Source organism: Venturia canescens, chromosome 1, assembly GCF_019457755.1.
Source record: "Venturia canescens isolate UGA chromosome 1, ASM1945775v1, whole genome shotgun sequence".
Lineage (NCBI taxonomy): Eukaryota > Metazoa > Arthropoda > Insecta > Hymenoptera > Ichneumonidae > Venturia > Venturia canescens.
This window is the reverse complement of record NC_057421.1, coordinates 9742821-9766465: the sequence shown is the minus strand read 5'-3', so window position 1 is coordinate 9766465 and position 23645 is coordinate 9742821. Positions and strand designations below refer to the sequence as shown.

General features: G+C 36.9%; 5 protein-coding genes across 6 annotated transcripts; 3 read left to right on the top strand and 2 right to left on the bottom strand.

Moving 5' to 3' along the window:
• The first annotated feature begins 114 nt into the window (after nucleotides 1-114).
• On the top strand, nucleotides 115-2804 carry Dpck (Dephospho-CoA kinase). The gene is made up of 3 exons (XM_043429894.1): nucleotides 115-341; nucleotides 486-777; nucleotides 1298-2804. Exons 1-3 carry the CDS (start codon nucleotides 230-232, stop codon nucleotides 1596-1598), a joined length of 705 nt encoding a protein of 234 aa, XP_043285829.1. The 5' UTR covers nucleotides 115-229; the 3' UTR covers nucleotides 1599-2804.
• On the bottom strand, nucleotides 2668-21998 carry LOC122416779 (zinc finger CCCH domain-containing protein 10-like). Of its 2 annotated transcripts, none has more exons than XM_043429826.1 (4): nucleotides 21863-21998; nucleotides 6517-7132; nucleotides 4930-5215; nucleotides 2668-4823 (listed from the first exon to the last, which is right to left on the bottom strand). In XM_043429826.1, exons 2-4 carry the CDS (start codon nucleotides 7041-7043, stop codon nucleotides 4344-4346), a joined length of 1293 nt encoding a protein of 430 aa, XP_043285761.1. In that variant the 5' UTR covers nucleotides 7044-7132; nucleotides 21863-21998; the 3' UTR covers nucleotides 2668-4343. The 2 variants fall into 2 exon arrangements, with proteins under 2 accessions (XP_043285761.1, XP_043285768.1); XM_043429833.1 differs by lacking the exon at nucleotides 21863-21998 and adding an exon at nucleotides 7229-7747.
• Slmap (Sarcolemma associated protein) lies at nucleotides 8011-14299 on the bottom strand. Its single transcript, XM_043429704.1, has one exon. The coding sequence runs from the start codon at nucleotides 12700-12702 to the stop codon at nucleotides 10075-10077; it is 2628 nt and encodes an 875-aa protein (XP_043285639.1). The 5' UTR covers nucleotides 12703-14299; the 3' UTR covers nucleotides 8011-10074.
• Nucleotides 15271-17531, top strand: LOC122416823 (G patch domain-containing protein 11). The gene is made up of 3 exons (XM_043429880.1): nucleotides 15271-16161; nucleotides 16239-16474; nucleotides 16846-17531. The coding sequence occupies exons 2-3, from the start codon at nucleotides 16249-16251 to the stop codon at nucleotides 17391-17393; spliced, it is 774 nt and encodes a 257-aa protein (XP_043285815.1). The 5' UTR covers nucleotides 15271-16161; nucleotides 16239-16248; the 3' UTR covers nucleotides 17394-17531.
• On the top strand, nucleotides 17639-23380 carry LOC122416841 (uncharacterized). Its single transcript, XM_043429919.1, has 6 exons — nucleotides 17639-18081; nucleotides 18334-18458; nucleotides 18555-18706; nucleotides 21925-22039; nucleotides 22278-22403; nucleotides 23094-23380. The coding sequence occupies exons 1-6, from the start codon at nucleotides 17961-17963 to the stop codon at nucleotides 23241-23243; spliced, it is 789 nt and encodes a 262-aa protein (XP_043285854.1). The 5' UTR covers nucleotides 17639-17960; the 3' UTR covers nucleotides 23244-23380.
• The last annotated feature ends 265 nt before the right edge of the window (nucleotides 23381-23645 follow it).

The following is a 23645-nucleotide window of genomic DNA, read 5'->3' as shown; positions in this document are numbered from 1 at the left end:
AAACAATTAAATTCAAACAAAAAATACCCCAGAGTCGTCAAAACCATCTCTTGCACCCAACGTATGTTGGGCTACCCCGGCTACCTGCTGGGTAACTTCGAGCAAATGACACTAGAGTCGTGATTCGCATGCAGGATGAAACCAGTAGTATATATAATTGACAACAGTGATGAGCATCTGATACATCGGTTTTTCCAACACCCCGTATAATTTCAAAACAAATGAAATAATGTTTATCGTAGGATTAACCGGTGGAATTGCCACTGGAAAAAGCACTGTAGCGGCAATTTTTCGTGAACATGAAATACCAGTGATCGATGCTGATACAATAGCTCGTCAAGGTTAGAACTTGAATCATCCGTTCAATATTAATTTCATGTACAATAGTTATCTGATAACTGCATTAAAATAAAATGCATCTCTTACCTTCGTCTCATCCATTATACACTGTATTCATCAAACAAATAACACTCGATTCTCTGTAGTTGTAGAACCAGGGAAACGGGCCTGGCGAAAAATACACACAGAGTTTGGCGATGGAGTTTTCCAAGAGGATGGCTCTCTTGACAGAACTAAACTTGGAGATTTAATATTCAACGATGTTGAGAAGAGAAAAAAACTGAACGCTATTACACACCCGGATATATACAGGGAAATGTGCTGGCAAGCGTTAAAATACTTTTTCAAAGGCCATCCATTCATTGTGATGGATTTACCATTGTTGTTTGAAACCGGCTCGATGTTGAATTATCTACACAAAATTATTGTAGTCACATGGTAAACCAATTACGTTATATCCTTTACGTAACGAATGCTCAATGACCCAAACTCATTAATTTCACAAAGCCAGTGTCATTGAGAATATTTTTCATTATCATAGAATCTTAATCTTTTGTGTAATTTATTTTCTAGAAGTCTTTCAAGTTCCTTGTAATTCCATTAAAGATGGAGTCATGTTTAACTGGTTGCAAACTCAATTGTTTTCTTTATTGATTCATAATCAAGCATTTAATTAGTATGACGCCGAGTCATATCACCTGACATAAATTTGGAACATTGTTTAGTTGATTATTACCTGCAATTCTCATACTAATAGAATCCATTTGTAAGCAAAAAAAATTCAAAGACAAGTGAAAATGCTCAATGGTTTTGTCCACAGTGAATCTTTCATCCGATAATTATTTGTCACCCTAACTCAAAACTGAAAAAAACTTGAAATGAGACAATGTCCAAATACGTACTCATGACAAGTATTCTCCCAGACAGCAGGGAGTTGAATAACCATTTTTTTTTGCAGCGAGGAAGATCTTCAACTACAGCGACTCATGGAGCGTTGTAATTTCAATGAAGAGAAGGCAAAGCTGAGGATTTCATCTCAAATGTCCCTTGACAAGAAAACCGAAATGGCGAATTTCGTTATAGAAAATTCGGGTACCGAGCAAGATACCAGGAAACAAACCATCAAAATAATAAACGTATTGAAATGCTCCAAGCATCATTGGCGATTACGTTTTATACTGGGAGTTTTTTGTACAGTTGTTTTAGCAGGTACATGCTGGCTGAAATATCATTCGTCCAAATCTATTTCAAGTTCATAAGAGAGAGAGAGAGAGAGAGACACAACAAAGATGTCATTTAGGGATCATAAATAATCTGCAATTCTGCACAAAACAACTCGTTGCTTTAAATCTAAATAAAAAGTCAAAAAACTACAATATTAGCAATAATCCAGTAACAATAGCAATCACATTGATCTGACACTACTAAATTTGTGAAACCACGAAACAAATGAACTAGTACTGTCAGATCAAGAAACAAAATCAAGTTGTAATCTTTACGTCGAATTCCAACATTCCCGATCGATTATTCAGGTGCTAAAACAAGCAAACCCATCATTCATTCCATCAATATTTTTCAGTAGCAATTTGCTATCCTTGTACGATAGACCTAGTAGCAATGAGTGGGAGCGATTTCGAAATGATGGTGAAACGTAGCATATCTCACGAGTGAACGATCCAGAGTTGAGCTTTACACGTTAAGAATGAACGGAGTTTAACTATTTCTCGTTTCTCGATAGAAGCTCTTTTCTTGTTGTCAATTCTTTTTCGATATACTGTTCTTTTATTTTTATGTATTTTCGACAAAAAAACTGTTTTCGGTCTTTTTTTCAAACAATATACCATTTTTTTAAACGTAACACATTGAACTTATTCAATCTGCCAATATTTTAATATCCCTAGAGGATGGCCTAAGCCGCTATTGTAATTATTTTTTTCACACCAAAATGTGGTCATTGAAGGGAGATCCTTATTCGAATAATACTATAATATTAAAGTAACTACGATTTAAATTATTCGAATGTGATAATTGGATGTGCAAAACCACTTTAAATGTATTCATCAATAAATATAGTAATTTACAAAACTCAAATAAAGTTGCTCAACATGCATGAGTTCAGTACGTCAACGACTCAAACCATATCCTCAAGGGTAAATGAACTACCCATCAATGCTAATTCTGTAATTCTGTTTTGTGGTGATTATTTTGTCTACTCGTAAAATTGTAAAAAAAACTGGATTAGGAATAGCAGGATATGACGTTGAAAAAAGGGTCGTTGAAGGAAATCTCTTTTCATTCCATCTCCGAAAAATATCAAATCGCACAAACTTCATTGAAACCAAACACACGTATGTATTTTTAATTCATACTTATATACTATATTTCGCGAGTGACGATTGTTACGAAAACACAAAAGAAAAGGATAATAAAGCAATTATGGACGTTCGATCATTGAAGCATCATAATTTACGAGTTGGTTGATGATGCCTGTACAACGAACCTAAACTTTCATTCTTTCTAATATCATCACGTCTCGTTTGTTGCGAGTACTCACGAATAAGTACTTTACATTTCGAAAATATCGTTGTGGATATAAGAATATTTAAATTAATTATCGTTAATGGAATTACACAAACTCTTCCTAGTCGAGGAACAGCAAAGAAAAAAAGCCGGTCAGGCTGTGACTAAATATATTACTATTTACAGTGGCGTGCACGATAGAGCGTACAAGAAGGGCTGATCTTTCCAAATATCCTGTTCTTAATATACAAGTTTTAAATTCTTCCCTCTCTTTGCTTACCTCATGTTTGTACTTAAATATAAGAGACATAATAATTATGCGATTCCCCCCCATTGATCGTTAGCCTATGAATTTTTTCTTATCGTTCTCAATAGTATTCAGCCTCACTGTTCACTAAGCCGGAATTCTTCTTTGCGGACCATACGTCAATAGACCATGTCATATGTAATTTCAATTTTGTATACCCTGAGTATCTTTAGGGTACTACTATTTTTCGTTCGACATAAAAACTGAATCAGAATTCGTTTGTTCGAAAGTTTCAAAAATACATGCAAAATTGCTCTAAAAAAGAATTTTTGTGAGAAATTTCCACCAATCCGACCTTGAGTTTACCGAAATTTCCACGATCCCAGTAATTTCTTGATTGTCCCTCAATCAATGCGACAAAAGAGAATAAGACAAGAGATTTTCCTTAATGTAGGAAACGACACTACCCTGAATGGGCAACAATTACTGAGCGTTTATTGAAAAAATGGGATTTCAAACTTTTAGATAATATTGGCTAAAAACAAAATTAATTTGTATCCAGATAATGGATAACCAAACATCACAGAACCAAGAGTCCCAACTTCGCTTACGCGGCCTAATTTGTTTTACAGCAAAAAGTAACAAAGCCTTTATTGGCGATCATTTTCTACTGTTACCCATGAAGAACGGATCAGTTCTATTTCACAATAGTAAATTAATAGTTTTTTGCTATGCGATGATCGCGATCTACCACATCTTTTTCGCACAAAGCGAAAACTGTGTAACAGCGCTTCGAGTTATTCCTCAACAACCGTAACACCAGTTTCGCATATTCAATCTGCTTTTTTAACGATAATTATACGTAATTATATGATGATAAAATGTTTTTGAACAGTTGTGTTCCTGGTACAATGTATCTGCTTGTCTCTTGAATATCAGCGCAAGAGAGTTTACGAATTTAGGAGGCAATCACGATCTCCCTACTGTAAATTCTATCGATTGAACTTCCGATTCGAAGCGCCTCGTCGCATCACGGTTTCAGAAAATATGGCCGTTGAATAACGATATCAGGCTTTTTTTTTACCGATTTTCGTCGTTCATCACCGCTTAAGGTACTCGTGGTTTTTTGTTTGTTCATTTGATCTCTTCAAAACGAGAGACTGCCTCGGTCTCGCTGAGGAAAATTTATCACCCGATCGAAGGTCGAACTCGTAGAACGGTTCATTTCGTACGTGTATTATTGGAGAACCGGCCTGAGTTCTTGAGTCATTATCGGATACGAGACCATCGGAGCTGTAGCTCCCGATATGGACATCGGTAAGCTCGCATTTTGTTGTGAATTTCCTTGATTTCCAAGCTGCTGATTATTCTGTTGCGGGCCCGAACCACTCATCGTAATCGTTTGCTGTGCCATTGTAACTATTGGCGGTGCTATTGACACAGGAGCCATTGACACCGCTGCTATTGAGACCGGCGTTACAGTCGCTATGCTAACCGGTACCGTGGCCACGCTTGCCGTCACAGTTCTCAATGTACCTGCTGCAACAGCCGCGTTCACCATTTGCTGAGGCGTTGGCGCTTGCGACGGTGGTACCGTATTCGTAATTGTCACAGCAGGAACGGTCACCGCCGTTACGTTTGTCGTACGCTTTCCTGACATTCTTAATTGTGCGTTCTGGTCGAGAAGAAACTCATTGGTAGCTGTCAAATCACTTACCTAGATAAAAAAAAAAAAAAGAGAGCGGAAAATGTAGATATGCGAAAATCTTTTATCCGGTGAATGCAAATGTAAACGTTTGAACTCATCGATATTCGAAACTCACTTGCTTCTTCAGTTCCTCAATTTTCTTCCTCAGTAGAGAGTTCTCGTCCTCGAGGACAATGGCTCGTGCCTCATTCCTCGCGATAACAGGATAATAATATCCCGGAGTTATCGGTTGGGCCGTATGCTGTCCGAGTAATTGTGACGTATCAAAATGAACGACTGTCTCGCCTGAAACAATGCGACGCTTCGGCTCAGGAGGACCAAGTATATCCCCAGGATGAGGTGTAGCATTGTAACCGTTGCCAGTTACTAGAGGATGTTGATCTTCCAGCTGCCAATGAAAGCTACAAAAAAAAAGATAATCGTTATTCACAATTAAGGGTGAATGATACAAAAGTCGAAATAATTAGAAATTGATCAAATTTGGTGATAATGTTCTTCAACATCAAGTGCGAAAACACAAATTTTTTCAAAATTTTCTTCTGTTTAGTTATCAAGTAATTACGCATTAAAGCAGATTTCTTATGCCCGGAATGTATACCTATATATATGGAAACGCTATGCTTATACACGTGAACTTTAGTGATCAATTACTCGATAACTGTACAGAAGAAAAATCTTAAAAAATTTGTATTGTCAAATTTGGCACTAAAGAATATGTTCACCAAATTTTATAAAATTCTGATCATTTTGAATTTTTTTATGTTTTTAGCATGGTTTAGCATGGCAACATTGTATCGCCTGTGCAATATATCCTTAATTGAAGAAAATATTTTTTTATTCGGGCTGAGACTTTTGCCGTTGAATATTCAAACCTACATTTCTTAGCATTTGTTTGTGGAACGTCAATGCAAATTTTGTCTTGTCAATACAGATTTCTTTCAGAAATAAAAAAATATGATAAACCATCTGGAGCACAAGTATAAAATTCCTGAATACAAATATTATGAAAAATCTTCTTCCTGAAGGCAGCAAACACGAAAACGCACAGTTTCGTTACGCCTGGATGATATTACGTAAATGCACGATATGTTTGTACACTTATCCATAATAGAACGCTCGTTATATTGTGGAGCGCTCGGAATTGCGTAAGTGCATTTCTATTTGCGAACGAGTACTTGGATCTTTGGAGTTTCGATTCGGGACAATAGCGCCGTATCATCGAACAAAATTAGATATCGAAAACGAATTACGTTTTCTTCAGAAATAATAAATATAAATTTGTTTTAGATACTGATCAAGCAAAAGTAATACTGAAATTGAAAACGTCGAAATTCGTTTTAAGGTATTGAAAAATTTCAAATAGTAATCCGATGCTCAGTCGATCAGTCACTCGAAATAAATTATTGAGGAAAAAATATCTCAGGGATTGGTGCACTGTTTCTTTTCGCGACTAACAACTTCAGTGGACTGAACGTGGAAGATGGCGCGTTGTACTCGACGGATAGTGCTAATTCCATCGGTACTCTTTGATAGAATTTTTTTGGATAAAAAAAATGTTACAGTATTCGGTCCAACTGTGGCTATGACGAGTTTGATCGGAGAAATTCTCGAGAATAGCAGAAGCCCGGAACGGTTGGAGCACGTAGGAACCCTCCATAATTATTTGTTTTAGTGGTATAAACAAGAAAGTTTATTTGCTCACTTTCTATCCTCCTCGAATCTGTGATTCTCGCCGTTGCTAGTTCCGTTAACAATGTGCTGTGGCCTCGGTGGTGCGAGATGTGGTTGGGCTGAAACATTAATCGGCGATTCCTCTTTCTTGTAATGACGAAATTTGCATTTTTCTCTTTGGCAACTTCCTTTTATATAATCCTTGCAAATGGGAAATTCAGCTTTATCGGCATTATTTTTCAAGCGAGTTATAACGTGCGTTGGCAATTCGCCGGTCGTTCGAAAATGTTTTTCTTCGCTCTCGGTTGCATGAAGGAATTTGCAGCCTGGCCAATGACACATTCCATTCTGATAGTCATGACAGAACGTGTATTCCTCGACTGGATCGTCCTCCGAACGTTCGTGAAGATATTTACATCGTTTGCCACGATGACAAACGTTTCGTAAAAAATCACGACATATGCGATTGAGCGACGAGTCACCACCACCGTTTACGTTCGATCCACCGGCCATTCTAGACCCTCGACTCCTCGTTGCCTCCTCCGATTTCCTCTTCATCGATACATTTCTCTTTCCCAGTCCCCGTTATCGAAACCTCTCACTCCTCGACGCTCTTCGTTGCCCGCAACAGCGGACTATGCTCGCACCTGCAAAACAATAAAATCATTCTTTTTACTCATACACTCAGATGAAAATGTGATTTATAGAGCAATGATAAATCACACAAAAATTACACTTTGTACCTGACATTTTTCACTGAGAACGTAGCACCAGTTTTTCAGTCTTTCAAGCGATTAGAACATTCAACATGAGTACGAAATAATTCTAATGCAATGATGATAAAAATTGAAACGAAATACTTCTCGTTATTCATCTCTATTCGTGACAATCTATAAATGTAAAAATGTCTCGAGCATCAGTTGCATGGAAGGCTAGTCCAAAAGTGGAATTATGCAGTTTGTTCAATGACAGTTTCATGAATCAGCGAAGCGGTCAAACTATTTCAGTGACATTATAAATAATAAAGAACATAAAAGGCACATTTCTTGGGTGAATCGGATTGTAACGAATAAGAAATCACACTCTTCGTTTTCATCGACGACATTCGATATCAGAGTGGATCGTTAGCACCGGCCAAGTGTGCACATAATGATTCGTGAATGTGTTAAACACGAGTATGCATGTATGACGTATATGACGTTTCGAGAGACGTAGTAGAAAAACGATGTGCGTGCGATGAAAATCGTTGAATCAGCCTCTTATTAGGTGGCGCATTGCCAAGGCCACTTCCGTTGCACACATTGACAAATGCCCGACAGAAATCAACTCATCAACAATATTAATACGGGCTCAAGAACCAGTCAAGTTTCTCTCTGCACGGACTAACATATTTATCAATTTTCAAACGAAATCTAAAAATATAACTCCACGAAAGTATTACTTTGTAACAGAATTACGAATAAAAATAAAAACTCATTTTCATACCGACAATAATGAAGGGTCTGTTCCATTGAATAAACACATGTTAATTAAGTTAATTTTATTCAATTTTTGTTGTTGTTGTTGTTGTTGCTTTCATTTATAATGACTGTTACACGGGTAGTAAGATTATATTAACAATATTATGTACAAGCTTTTTTGTTCTTTTTTTTGTTTTTGTTTTTTTTTTTATAGCTACAATATATTGCTTCGATCTTCCAAGAAGTCAACCCCGAATATACAGCAAGCTGAATAAACCTTATTGGAAAATAGAACTGTTATCTTCCGTTCGCAAGATTTCTTTCTCTATACAGATTATATTTATTTACTTTCCCGTTGGTTTTACACAATTTCAGCAATCTTTCGTGACTTTTTTTTTTTTCTTTTCTCACGTCTTATTTTTCTTCTCGTTCGCATCATTCTCCATGCTCATCGTGTTCCTCCGAGAATTCCCGAATTCAACGGTGACAAAGTTGATCGTCGCTGTCAACTCTGCGAAATGGCACTCTCCGGAAAACCGAATTAATCGACAATGATAAGAAAATACAGTAAATTTGTATTTTATTTTATTTTATTTTTTTCGTCTTTTTTTTTATATTATTTTTATATATGTTTTGTTTTTGTATAAAAAGAAGTGATAGAAAAACCGTACGGAAACGTATTGCTAGGCCGTATCGTTATACGCGATTGGCCGTCTCTCAGTTTTTTCTTTCATCTCAACATATTTGTTTTTTTTTTTTCAATAGTTATTTCATTAGCTAACTGGGATTTTAGAATGTTTTTTCAATCTTTCTTCATCTCCTCGGCTTATACAATTTAATGATTATAAGTGAGAATACCCCGATATTCGATTTGAATTCTGGCAAAGTAGTGCATGCTTTCTTTCATTTTTCGTGGACGTTCCGTGTGTCTAATATGATAATCCGAAATTTATCAAGATTTTTCGAGTCCCGCAAGATCGCCCGGAGACGTTACTTTTCTTTTGAATAGCTTTTCTAAAGATTATTATGAATTCGATATAAAATTTTCGTCTTAAATAGAAATTAATGAAAGAAAAACAATGTGTGTATATATATATTCATATATGCATCACCCACTGTCCAACTTTTTTCGCAACTCTTACAAAAATTACTCTCGTGTTATTCACGTTTAAGAATAAAATCGAATGAATTCAAAATTCACCGATATTAATTCGATACGTTATTAGATAATAATTATTCGTTTATAATACTCGCAGTACAACCGAGAACTTTTCAAAAGATTCGGCAATACACAGCACGGGCGCGTTGCATTATTATAAGGGTTTCTTTAAATTTATTAATTAACTATTTATGCTTATAATCATACAACGAACGGATACGGTAAGGTGTGCATTTGTATTTTTACATTATAAATTTATCATTTTTTACCGGATTTTCTTGCTTCTCGTTTTTTTTTTCCTTTCTTTTTATCGTTATAAGGAAGAAGTACGTCGTATGTCCGAAGAAGATATGATATCGAAATTGGCAGCGTATTGAACATTTTACGTGGTATTGTCTATATACTTCGTTAAACGAAAGAGACCAAGAAAAACAACAGAGAAAAACATATAAAAGAATAATAAACCCGGAATCACGCTTGCTCTCATTTCGGCTCATCGCTCAAACGAATATTGTTGAGAAACGATAATGAAGGAGTCTCGTGCGATATCATTTAATTGGGCATGTGACAGCACTGATTATTATTATTTTTGTTTTTCTTCTTTTCATCTCCCCTCCTTCGCTTCTCCTCGCGCATCGTGGCGCTCGAAAATTCACACTTTGAAAAATGTGAGGCTCTTCTTTGATTAATTTCGAGGCTTTTAATATCATATTAATGGAAATATGCATTTATATGGACTCAACATATAAATGCATACGTACGTTTGTGTCTATATATATGTATATATGTACAATGTACAGGCTCGAAAGCAAAAAAAAAAAAAGAAACGAAAAAAGGCTCGAATGTTTTGGAAACTAGGTACGAAGAGGATGTTAAAAAAAATTGAAACGAAAGTATAACATAGAAAATGAAGACGAAAATACAAGATTTCTTGCCATAGAATAGCCATATGTACAAAACAGAGAAAACATTAGAACATCTTTTCGAGCAACATCCATACGATAACGACAGCAATTGGGGCTACATATTGTATGGGTACGCTGTACGAAGTGTTCAAAAGATCACCGCATTGGGCTTTGAGTGTCTTGTACTGTTTCAAAAGTTCTGTTTTCTCATAGCTGATGTTATTGTATTTTTCTTTGAGAATAACGAGCTCTTCATTGACTTCCTGTATCCGTTGATTCTCATTTTTCGCACGATAATACAATTCTTTGAGTTTGTTGACGATATTCTCACTGGTTTCTTGTACGAGCCAATCGCGCAATTGGTCGAGCTCTCTTTTGACGACCTGTTGAGCCTCGTGATCGTCCTCCCCCCGCAATGACTCCAACGAACCGATCAACGTACGCAAGACGTATTCACGGGTTTGAGATGAATTCGGACTGATCGAATTGCCGATTGGTTTGAGAGTTTTGATGTAGTCGCCGTCGAGCTGCTCGTCTTCTTCGGGTTCGACTTCCTCTTGTTCTGCCTCCGCTCGGCGATGGTGCTCGTCGTCGTGCTCGAGATTCTCGGGTTTCTCGATATCTTCGTCGTCTTTGTTGAACTCCTGGCGATTAGACGTCACCGACGAGGCCGGTGATTCGTTCGGTGATTCAATCGAGTCGGAAGAATCGTCGTCATTCGCTGCGGTCGCGACGTCCGCGAATTCCTCCTCCGGCCTATAAGCGTGGTCGTAGTGAACCTCCTCGAGGTCCTTGCCGTTTGTACCGCTTGCGAAACGCACTTCGAGCTTGTGTCCCGATTCACGCGAGATTTGCTGCTCTCGTTGCTGGTCCTCCGACGTTGCGTTATCCTCGTAATCGTCGCTCGACTGTTTCTTAACCTCGATTACCGATTTTTCACCGACTTCGTCGTTGAAACCGATCCAAGTATCGTCACTGGCAATGCTACTGGTGTCATCGTTGTTTTCCGTATTAGCTTCGAACTCGGCGCTGTCGTCGAGATTCGCGGTACTTCCATTGACGAGAGTTCTCCGGTTCAGAGATTTTTGACCTCTCATTTGCTGCTGCTGCTGCTGTTGCTGTCGTCGGGCAGTTGGGGATGTTGTGACCGTCGTCGTCAAAACTCCTGCTGGTTTCACTATGTAATTCGTCGTATTTTCACGCTTATTAGGCGAATCATCGAGCTCGTTTTTGTCGAATGGCCGCTCCTCCGTATTCTTAATGAGCATTTGTTTGTTCTCAGAGTCTTGAGTATTTGTTTGATTTTGTTCGTTATCCAAGCTCGTCAGATTGGTATCGTTAATAGCCTCGGTTTCATTGTGAATTTCAGTCAGCATGGCATCGAGTTTATTGAGGATACCGTTGATCGCTTCAATGGGGTTGACACCGTCTTTCGCGAGGCTCGAGTCAACGTCGGTTACCAATTTTGGATTCATATCGATGAGGGTTTGCATATAATTTCTCATAGCGGTTATGTGTTTTGGAATATTGACGGGATCTTCGAGCCAGCAATTACGCAATCTCGCTTGAAGAAAACGCTCGACTCTGGCTTGTTCTTCGACCTTTTTCAACAAATCCTTTTTCTCCTGCATCGCCCATTTGACGATTTCCGAGGAGCTCTCTTCTTTTTCAACCATCTTATTCTCCATAAATTGTAAATTTCTTTGTGCCTCTGTGTACTTGGCAGCGAGTTCTTGTAGCTCCAGTTGCGCGTGTTTCGAAACGTTGTGAAGGCTTTGACACTCCTCTTCGGTTTCGTTCAGACGACTCTCGAGCTGGGCAAGTTTTTGAGTCACCTCGAGTTTCTCCTGATGTATCTTGTGCAATGCATCTTTCGCTGCTATCTGATATTGAGCTTTCTCCTCCTCCAATCTCAACAACTCACTGCGAATCTTGTCTTCGCTTAAATTTTTTGAGCACGCAACCAGTTGACTCTCCACAGCTTTGATCCGTGTTAGAAGGCGGTCTTCGTCGATGAGAGCTTTCCACGATTGATCGGTGGCCAATCTTGTGTTTTCTACCAGAGACTGAAGATGAGATAATTTACTTTGCAAAACTTTTTCCCTTCTACTTGCTTCTTGTATATATTGATTGAGTTTGTAGAGATCCTCCAGAGAGACGTCGCCGGCTGGATTGGCCATTGCCATGGTTCGACTGGCTTTTGCTTCTTTGCCGTCTGGCAGATAAAGCTTCAGCGTTGCGACTATGCAACCGTGGGTTACTTTCTTTGTACTTTCCATGACGTCCACTCCAAATTGTACGATATCCCCTGAGCATACTTCACGCGGAGTAGATTCCAGTCCCGTTGCGCTCAGTCGTTGATTGTTCACAAACGTTCCGTTGCTACTTTTTGTATCTTGGAGATAAAATTTGCCGCCGCTGTACCACAGCAGCGCGTGATTGCGGGATAACACTTTGCAGTCGAATATTGCATTGTTGGTGGCGACCCGCGCTCTTGCTACCGAACGCCCTATCTTCACCGCTTGGTCCAGGTTCAACGTCCGCTCTTGAAAAGCGTGCGAATTATCGCGGCATATCAATATACCCTTTGCAGTCATTTTGTTGTTGTTACTTTCGTTATTCAAATTATTTTCACCGTTCTGGTTCTGATTGAAACCAGCATTATGTACCCAGCAGCCGTTAGCTACGACCATAGCCACAGTGACTTGGCGCTGCGGTGACTTGCAAATAATGAATTCAAATTCTCTTGTTTCGCTCAATGTTTGTCACTGCGGTGGGATCCTCACACTCTGTGTGTAATACACCAATTTTTTCCTCATCAAACAGTCACTTTATCTTACAAATTTGATGCTTCGATGCCATTCTTTTACAACATATTTTTGTGCGACGATGTATTTTTTTATTTTAATTAAATGTTCAATAACGTTGAATTTATTTATGCAGAATATGTCCAATTCGTGAATACACACTTTTAGAGAGTATCCTATGAGACGGATTTTCGCGCACTGCACAATTCTTCTCAACACGTTGTCTCTGTGACAGAGGAAAAAAAAAAATTTCCAGTCTCACGTAATTCGCGAATACAAAAAAGTCAACTGGGCACTCTGATGGACCAATTATCGCTGTTTAATCGAGACACGAACTCGCTCGTAATGTGACGGAACGAGGAAAAATAATGAACGAAGAATGGAGAAGAGATTATGACTTTTCGCGAGGATTTGACCCAAAATCACGACAGTTTGACAATTTTTTCGTTGACGATGGACGGATATACATGAAAGATGCGCATCTTCGGGAGGGCGTAGAACGCTGGGTTTGGCATGTTTGATGCGGCCAATGCACACAAATACAGAGACTTGAGAAACAAAAAAAATGAATTTCTCAGCCGTATTCGATCGCCCTTTCGTTTCACCGTTGAACGTGTCACTGTCTGTCTCTCTCTTCTTTTGCCGTGTGTATGTATGCGTGTATGTGTATCAGCGTATATGATACAGAAACGAAAAACACTGTTCTCGAGGCTCGAGAAATTTCGTCTCTCTTTCACTATGTTCTCGTTTGGCCCGAGTCAAAAAAATCTTCACAATGTGTTTGATTGCCAACGCTGCCGGTTGTTATACCAGCTTTTTTTGTTCTCTCTCACTCTCTGTGTATCCCTCTCTGTGTGACGAGACGAAAATATTTCCGAACGATTCCTCTACCGCTTGAGAGGTCCAGAAGACTGATTATAATTATCAAACGGTTGCTTTGCAGGATGGAATTGCACACACACACACACACACACACACACACACATACACACGTTCCACTCACAGAGACACCTACAGAGAGAAAACGTTTCTGGATACCAAACACTTTTATCCTCCCAAGAGTCTTCTCGATCTTTTTCTACAGGGCGGAAATTCGTGAAATGCCCTTCATTATATTCCCATGTACACGCGAATAAAACACCCGAGAAAATACACGACGAGGAGGAGAAACCCCGACAGTGGCACTCCCGTAAACTCGCTCAACGGGCAATATTCGAGCGTTATTATATCGCAGTGAAACCGAGACGACTTGGAAAAAAAATATACTAAAACAAAAAAACGATTCAAGTTTTCTTTCACTCCGCGAGTTGTCGCTCTCTCACTCCAGCAGGAACACGAAATAATGTCCCTCAGATGTGTACCAGCAGAGTTAAACAAGTGCGATAAGTACAGTGCGTGTGAGAGAGAAATAGATATACGGGCCCACGATTGTGGAAATAGCACCTATAACCATCGCGGTTCACATTCCCTTTTGTTTCAACATAACCAAGGGAGATAGAAAGGAAAGGTGCGCGGCGCGACTTGAGAACGTTTCAAGTTCCGCGTTCCGCCTGTCTATTGACCGACAGCCGACCAAAACCGTATGGTGCGGGAGAGTTTGCTAAACTCATTTTCCATTAGAAACCTTCGGAACGACACCTCGTGGAAGACTTGAGAGATGAACAGAATGGTCGTTCGACGATTTCAGAGAAATGTCTTTTTATCACGATCAAAATATTACCAGTCACATAAGAAACCGTTGTTTCCAATGGTTCTCATCGCTTTAAATTGAGGATTTCGTTTGTACGAAAGAATTTTTTCACACGCGATCTTTGAACGATTTCCTCAGTGCCAATTTATTTTTTTTTCCAGATACTGAATATAAAAAAAGAAGTCATATCACTTATAAATTTCTCAAAAAATTAACTGGTTCATCAAAAAAAATTACATTTCATTTATCTACAAATAAAATTTCGTTTAATGGCTGCGTCAAATTGTCAACACAAATTATTAATTAATATATTTACTAGCTTTTTTTTTAGTACGTTAGATTCGCAGGATTTAGGAATTCACATTTGTTGACATGAATTTTAAAATCTTCCTCCAAAAAGTGACAATTTATAATAGCTGATTTTTTAAAATTTCGTCGAAGAATATGACGTGAAATTAGGCTCACTCGATCAATGATTTGGGCGTATCACAGGTTGACTACATGCTGTTATAATTTTATTACGTTCTTACACTCTCAAGACAGAAATTAATCATACGGCGCCCACGTGAAATCCATTTAAAAATCAAATTGATCTCAATGACATGTCTGGAGCATCACGATCTTTAATGTGCATATATAGGTTGTGATTTTCGCAAACGTCTACATTTATAGAAGATCTTGCCATGTTCACAATGTAAAAAAAAAAAAAAGAAAATGAGCACCCTGAGAACAGAGAAACGATTAGGTGAGCCAAAAAACACTTGGGCGACAGGTTTTTTTTAGTCTCTCAGATAATCACGATCGCGAATTTGAATTGACGAGAATAGAAAGAAGTGTGCATATACATAGTCGGGACATTGCGCTAGTATCTATTTTTAGAACGACCTGCAAATATGTGTAATGGAAAAAACGAAGGAGAATTTACTCGTCGTGTAAATCGTTGTCGAATATTAATACATCGTAGACGTCGTTATTCCAATTCAACGTCTTGCTTCTGCTATATTTTTGAAATGCCGATTCATATTTGATGTTACCAGCAATTGTCTCTGCGTATAAATATAGTCTAGACTCCGCTTTGTGTTCATTTTCAAGCGGTGTTATGACGAGTAAGGGTTACACACGAAAAAGGACTACAAAAAACCTCTCTGGTTGCAGCGAAACCCAACCAATCGATATTGCGGATAAACTTATGCCATTTCGCATATTTTTTCAAGTAACCTGAGAAACCTCTCTCCCCCCTCTTCCTAACGTCATTCATTAATGACTTCATTAAAATATACGGGTCGATGTTTTTCGCAAGACTCGTACTGCAGTGTTTGAGACGCAAACATAACCTACAAATGTTCGTTTCGAAGTATCCGTAAACAAGAGGGTCGAAAAGTTGTGCTGCATTTTCAAGAATATTCAAAACAACTACCATTGTTTCGCAAAAAAACCTGCGTAACTAGACCTCAAGTTATTAGATTCCGTGATGAATCGATATTTTTGAAACCTCAAAAGGGTCTCTACCAGTTTGTGCTATGTGACTGTCCAGTGTTTACATCGAGTAGACGTAATTCGAAGGGATTGCTCAATGAAAGGAATTTGCTGAGTTCACAATACATTTGAATGACAAAAACTAGTTGACTCAAATTTCATTTGAATTGATTGAACGTGTTAGTAATTATCTACAATTTGATGTAACGATATTCAGCTGACTATGAAAATCAATAATTTATTCATACGTTTGTAGTAAACTGAAAATGTCGGACGATGAGGATTACATGTCGGACAAGTTTCTCCAAGCGATAGAGAAATGCCCAGCTCCCAGTCTTATATATCGTCAATCAGAAAAACGACGTTTGGAAGTTTTGAAAAGGAAAGCTGAAGCGGAAACCAAGATGAAAGACAAAAATAAATCTCTGCGTGTTATAGAGCAGGAAAAAAGGGAAGAAGGTTTATCATCAGCAATATCCTCTAGTAACAAAGGTAACAAAACTTACAACTCATATTTCTGTGAATATTTGAAAATATAAATTCTTGAATTGGGAATTGTATTTTATCAAACTTACATGATATGAGGAATTCATTGATGCAAGTACATTGGGAAAAATGAATTCACATTTTGCCAATTTAAACCATGTATAAAGTATCAATAATATGAGAAATAATCACTGGTCGATAACATCAAAAGCTATTGAACGAATTGAAGGATAGAAGGATAGAACAGTTAACATCGACTGAATGGTTAAATTTCAATGATCAAAATCATATTTGTTATTTTGCAATAGTCGAAAAATTATGTTATTTGCAAATCTCTCTTTCTGATTGACATTTCTTTATGGTATCGCTAATTTCAGGTTTTGAGATGTTGATGAAAATGGGTTACAAACCGGGTCAAGGAATTGGAAAAACCGAATCAGGAATATCAGAGCCAATAGGGATTGACATTAAAGGAAATAGAATGGGATTGGGGAAAACCGTTGTGAAAAAATCAGTAAAGAAATCTAATCCAGTTGAGAAATTGGAGAGCATGAAAACGGACGATTTTCGTGTTCGTCTGGCACAGCGAAAGGCGGAACAGTTAGCCGAAGTGGATTTGTTAAAAAGTCAAAGAGTTTGTGAACAGCTCGATGCCCAAAAACAGATTGTTGAACCACGTGAAATTTGGTTTTGGCCTATTGTGAAGAAAAGCAAAGAGAGCGATGACGAAAGTGAGAGTGAGACAGAGCAACACGAGAATGAGGAAGATGACGAAATAGAAAAGCTTACAACGACAGAAAAGTTGGAAATATTAACGAAATATTTGAGGGATAAGTATTTTTATTGCACATGGTGTGGTGCAACGTTCGAGGATGAAGATGATTTGCGTGACAGTTGTCCGGGCAGTACGAGAAACGACCACTAAAACAATTCGATTTCAATTATTTCCCAAAATCTCTTAACCATTTCTGACAAATATTACTGAAAACCGCTAATTTTAACGTTATATTCACCGAAAAATGCTGATAAATAATAAAACAAAAGATAACTGTTGAAAAATCGAGTTTCGAAATAAAGTTTCATAATTTCCGAACTCCCTGGCGGAATCCACCAAGATTTTTCTCCAGATCGGATCTCCTGTTGGGCGATGAAACATTGAACAAGCATTAGCCAAGTAATGCACAAAGTTCGTAGGAGGGATACAGCACACATTTGCCCTTTTGGAAATAATCGATCGGAGCATCGAAAAAAAAAACGTAAGGGAATTGACCGCGAGTGATGAAGAGTATTAACACATAGCAGGAGCCCAACATCCTGATGTGTTTTTCCCAACGTAGAAAAGAGAGAGAAAATCAGCTATAAAAGCTCGAGTAGCTGTTTTTTGGCTTCATTCCTGTCCGTGGCATCGAGAAGACCACTTTTTTTTTACTAGGAATAACGAAGATTAGCTTAGAAAATTTATCGGTTTTTCGATTCAACGATTTTTATCGCAATGGCTAAATCGTTCGTTCGAATCCTACTGCTGATCGGTTTCGTTAGCAATGCCGCGAGAGCTGACGAATCGGGAGATGAAAATTGCGAAACGCTCATGTCTGAAGTTCACATTACAAAGGGTACATAATTATAATTAAAAATAAAAAAATAAAAAAATACATTTTTTGAGAACAAAAGATCATGGATTGTCGAATGACAGATTTGAAAGAACAAAATTTCTGCGATTGCTTTTTTAGACTTGGGATGAGAGAAAGTTTTCGAAAATGTTATAAATAATTAAAATATTCAACGAAACTATAGTCTGAAAAATGTATTGATTTGTACGATCTTCAACTTGAAAATCAAAGATGAAAAAATAAACATAATTGCAGACGAGTACAACGAGGCAGGACGTTTAATTAGAACTTGCAGCGGAGATGTCTCAGTGACGAAGTGCGAGGGTTTTTGTAGTTCACAAGTTCAACCGAGTGTCATGACAACAACAGGATTCTTGAAGGTTCAAAAGACAAAATGTTGATTTACTTGATATTTACAAAGGAAAATTACTTTTCGTTTATTTTATTCTCATATTTAAATGCTGTTTGTGTTTCAGGAATGTTACTGTTGTCGCGAGAGTTATCTTAAGGAGCGTATAATCAGGCTTAATCATTGTTATGACGCCGATGGTATCAAGCTCGAGAACGAAGAGCTTTCAACGATGGATATAAAATTGCGCGAACCTGCTGACTGCAAGTGCTACAAATGCGGCGATTTCTCGAGATAAAAATAACACAGAACCGTGTCCTTGAGAAAGCAAAACCATACTGAGATCTTCAAATTTGTATCACAACGAGCACTACAGATTTATTATGAAACTCGTTAAAAGAAAAAATATTCCAATCGATGTCATTGTGAATGTATACATTTCATTCAAAGCTACGAATAAAAACTGAACGTTGCTATACAATTTTTCGCTCCAATTTATTATGTACCTTCAATCTTAATCAAGTCCCATGATTTTTAGTTGCAAGAAAAAAAATGTAAATGCAAATGTGTAAAAAAAGCTCTGCAAAAACTAAAACTCCTTTTTTTTGGAAAATTACACACATTTCATGTATTCAATGAAAATTGTACGACCAGAATTGGGCCGACCCTTTGGAGACGTCTGTTTATAGAGCTTGTCGTGAAAAGAATAAAAATGAAGGCGAATGGAGAAAGATATTTGAGGTAGTGCTTTTTCCTGAAAAGGGTGAAAACCTTAAGGGTGCAAAGGGTCAATTTTGCGGGAGTCACTCTGAAATCCATTGAGTCTATGTCAACAGCGATAGAACATTAAAGAGCCCCATGTAAGGGAGATGGCTGAACAGCAAGGGGTCTCCCAAAGTAGTACAACGCAAAAGTAGTAGAGAAGTATCGACATTTTAACTTTTTCATTATTTTATTGATCAGTTTCTAACCATGAGAAGATCTTCTGAACCCAGGATTTTACAATTATCAATTTTCAAATGAACAATCGTTCATAAGCCGATTCTTGAGAATAAAAATCAAAATGATTAAAGCCTTTTTAGGAATTCGGGAAGACTGATTCAAATTAGCGATAAAATTTTATGAAATTTGAGGATTATAAACGTTGCAAAATATCAACAGTTAATTGACGGTTATCGAAATCGGATTCAACACGTGTGAATTCTTATAACTGAATGAATCAATCATCAGGTATTATAAAAATATAAAAACCATTAAAAACTCGTTAAAAAAAACGTAAAATAATGCCCCGGTAATAATAAATGGTAGAGAGATTATTGCTTAAGACATTAATTAAGAATGGGCCTAATAAATGTTTTATAATACTCGAAAATTGCTGAAAATTTAGATCAAAATCTCTTTTCCTTTTAAGTTTCAATTATTTGTATATTTATTTGTATAACGTTCAAATTCCTGTTGGAAAAAAAAATTTGATGCACAAAATAAAATGTTACTTTGCTACTGAACTGAATTTTACATTCTTGACTACTCTATTCCATACCAAGAATTCAGATGAATTTAGACATGATGACAGGAGGAAAATTGCAACATCATGTTATTGTTGATGAGCATATTAAATGTTAACCGAGGCTTATTCTCAAATTGGAACACTGCAGAGATTTTATGACGCTGAAGTTTGCAACGTTGGAGTCCACCGAAATGATTAAAAAAAAGCCTCCAATAATTCCAGTAATTCTCCAATTTCATTCTCTTCCGAATTTCCAATTCGCAGTTTTTCAACTTGCACTGATACTTCGTGAAATAAACAATTGGTCAATTACAAATCTTTTTTTCTTTCATTTCGTTATACTCCAACGGTGCAAACTTCAGCGTCGTGAGATTTTTGTACACTGATATACTGACTCACATTAAGATACTGAACGAATTTTATTTCAAGGTAAGCTATACCACATGCATTATTGCATTTCTCAATAAATGTAGAGCTGGAAACCGTGAAGGAGACATTTCCTAAAACTTCCTGTTTCCATTTCAATTTAAGTTATCAAGGCTCGAGTGCAAAAAAAATAACTGAGAAGCAAATTCACATTCTTCACAATGATATTTCTAAAAGAAAAAACAAAAATTACTCATGCTCCTATGAAAAAAAATCATACTGCTTTCACATTTCTTTAAGTCTCAAAATTCGAAAAACTGATGTACCACGTGAAGCAATTTCAATGAAATAAAGAACAACTTTTGTGATGGACACTGGAGTTTGAAATCTTTGAATTATCCAAGAACCCCTTCGACTCGAACAAACTATGAAATTATCAAAGAGGTAATTCAAAAATTATAATATAATTCTCATGGGATTAGTCAGTAAAAATTGATATCATGAAAAATCTTTAAAGCTCCATTTTGAGTTGCGTTATTGGGTGTTATTACAGAAACAGGGTATTAAAATATATATCATCGATAAAAAAAAAAGGGAACATAGCTTTATGGGAAATCCATTAATCATCTCCCACCTATCCGATTTACCCTCTCCGTTGTCAGTCCACAGGGGGTTGATAAAAGGGGTTGGTAATGGGCTATATAAAGAGCTGTTTCTTATTGAGTTGAAAGACACAGAGTGCCAAGCCAGCCGATACAATGTATCGAGCTTGCTACATCTGCATATCCGACTTTGGTAAATCATTAACAATATTTGGTGTCTCAACATTTAGCAACAGAAATGAACACGTCTAGTAACTTTGGGAATGTATAAATCATTTGCTAATGATCATTGTTTGCTGCTCAAATAAAAAAGGAGAATCGCTTGGGCTCTTCTATTAACAAAAACTATGAATTTTAGTTGCTCTATAATTGATCCATTAGAAAATAACATTTTAAAAACCGTGAAGAATACTCGAACAATGTGTTCATCTCTGCAATGTTATTCATAGTTATTCAAGTAAGTGTACTCCTGTTTCAAATATAATGGTCAATCATCATTATATTGAGCTATCATCAATGTGAGCTATATGATCACTCAATATGAAACATTGCATGATATTTAATGCGGCACTCAATTAATATCTGTAGACGGATGAACTCCAATGGAGAGAAAAGAAAAAATCACGTATTTTTATTCTCAATCAGAAATTCAAGAACAAATTAATTTTTTGCATAATTCACTGATCATGATGAAAAATTTATTTCAATTGGTATTGATAAAAATAATGTAGAATAATTTTTTCTATAATTACACATAGAAACCAAGTATTGAGCATTACATATATTTTTTTTCTCTTTCGCACAGCAGATTCATTTGTGCAGTCATGCAAGTGCATTTATAAACTATCATATCAAAAGATATGAGGTATTCCGAATATTTTTTTCTAGAGAAAGAAAATTGCAGTACTGAGAATGAGAAAATTCTCAGATAGCTACAACCAATTTTTGTTGTTTACTCACCATGCAGCGATAGTGGGACTTTTACTCGGCTGTTGTCTGACTGGACAAGTTTTGGCTATTGTTGGTGTTGACGAGTGTCAGGTTACACCTGTTATCCACGTACTCGAATATCCTGGATGTGTACCAAAACCAATTCCCAGTTTTGCCTGTACAGGACGATGTAGCAGTTATTTACAGGTAAAAATGAAGAGTCCGCGTAATAATATGAAAAAAAATGACATTTTACATTTCATTAACGAGTTCATTCAAAACAAAGATAATCCCGTGATTTTGTGAATATGTAGGACAATTGTCACGTATTAGCAAACGAACACGAGTTGAACTCAAACAACAGAGCGACAAGCTAATAATTTGAGTGTTTTATTCGTAGTAATAAAACAACTGATGGATTTTTGTTTTTACCTATAACCCAAAGGTGTCGGGTTCAAAAATTTGGCAAATGGAAAGAAGCTGCATGTGTTGTCAAGAGAGCGGTGAACGAGAAGCAACTGTATCCTTATTCTGTCCAAAGGCAAAGCCAGGCGAGAGAAAGTTTCGAAAGGTAAATTATTTTTCACCCATAGCACTTTTATACTTGTGTTTTTTGTTTTACTTCTTCATTCCATTCACACTTTAGTCACGGACAAGAACAATTTGGCACCCACTTTTATTCGTAGGAAGCTTTATAAAACAAAAGAACGATGTTTTAGATGTTTCTGACACAGCTAGGTTTTTGTCGCCATGTTGTTTTTGTTCGGCTTCGAACGTCGGACAAAGGGAACGACGGTACACGATTTACGCGGGAATTTCAGATCATTACGAAACTACTTCATTAACTCTCACTGCAATGGAATTTTTTAAAATGTACTCTCCCTTCGTTCGGTACGCTTATTTCGAAATTAGTACACACAATAATGTAAACTGACGTAGAAATTAATTCATTTCTAGTTGTAGTGATTTTGGAGCTTTTTCAATACGAATATACACGCTATTTTTTTTTTTATTACAAACGAAAGATTTTTCATTAATTACTAATTGTAGTGATTTTTTTGACATTTTCAACATGAACATACGCGATTTTCAATATTTTTTTTATTTGAGAAAAAGGAAACCACTAACCTTTGTTAATTGCTGCAGAATTCGAAGCCATACAACATAGGAAGTTCACCTTTGAATTAAACCATGATCTTACCAAGAAATCTTGTTTATTTGAAACATTGAATAATTCTTTCTCGAATAAATAACTTTTAAGGTTGTAACGAAAGCCCCCCTGGAATGCATGTGTCGTCCATGCACAGCTGTCGAAGAATACTCTATAATACCACAGGAAATAGCGGGATTCGCCGAAGAAGGTCCCTTCACGACATCCGCTCACTTCAGAAGATCTTCGGGTCTCCAATAACGAAAAGTGATTGATTTGGAATTGAACACAACACGATAAATAGTGAATCTCGATGAAGGCGCAAGAAAATTTTACCATGGATGTACGAATATAATAAAAAATAATAGACAAAGAAAATAAATAAAAAACCACCAGAATCGAAATTCTTCATGTCAAGCACCCGTTTGAATTATTTTTAAACGAACAATCAAAAATAAAGAAACACGACATCCTGAACAAGATCAATTTGATGAGCAAAAAAAGTCCTTCCGGCAGATTATTTTCATAAAATTCAAAAAAAAAAAACCTGGGTCTTGGGTGAGCTGATAATCTCATCAGAGGTTAAATAAATGTAATCAAGTTGGCATGGAGTTGTTTTTCTTTTTTTTTTTTATTATAGATATGATTTATCATAGAAGTGTA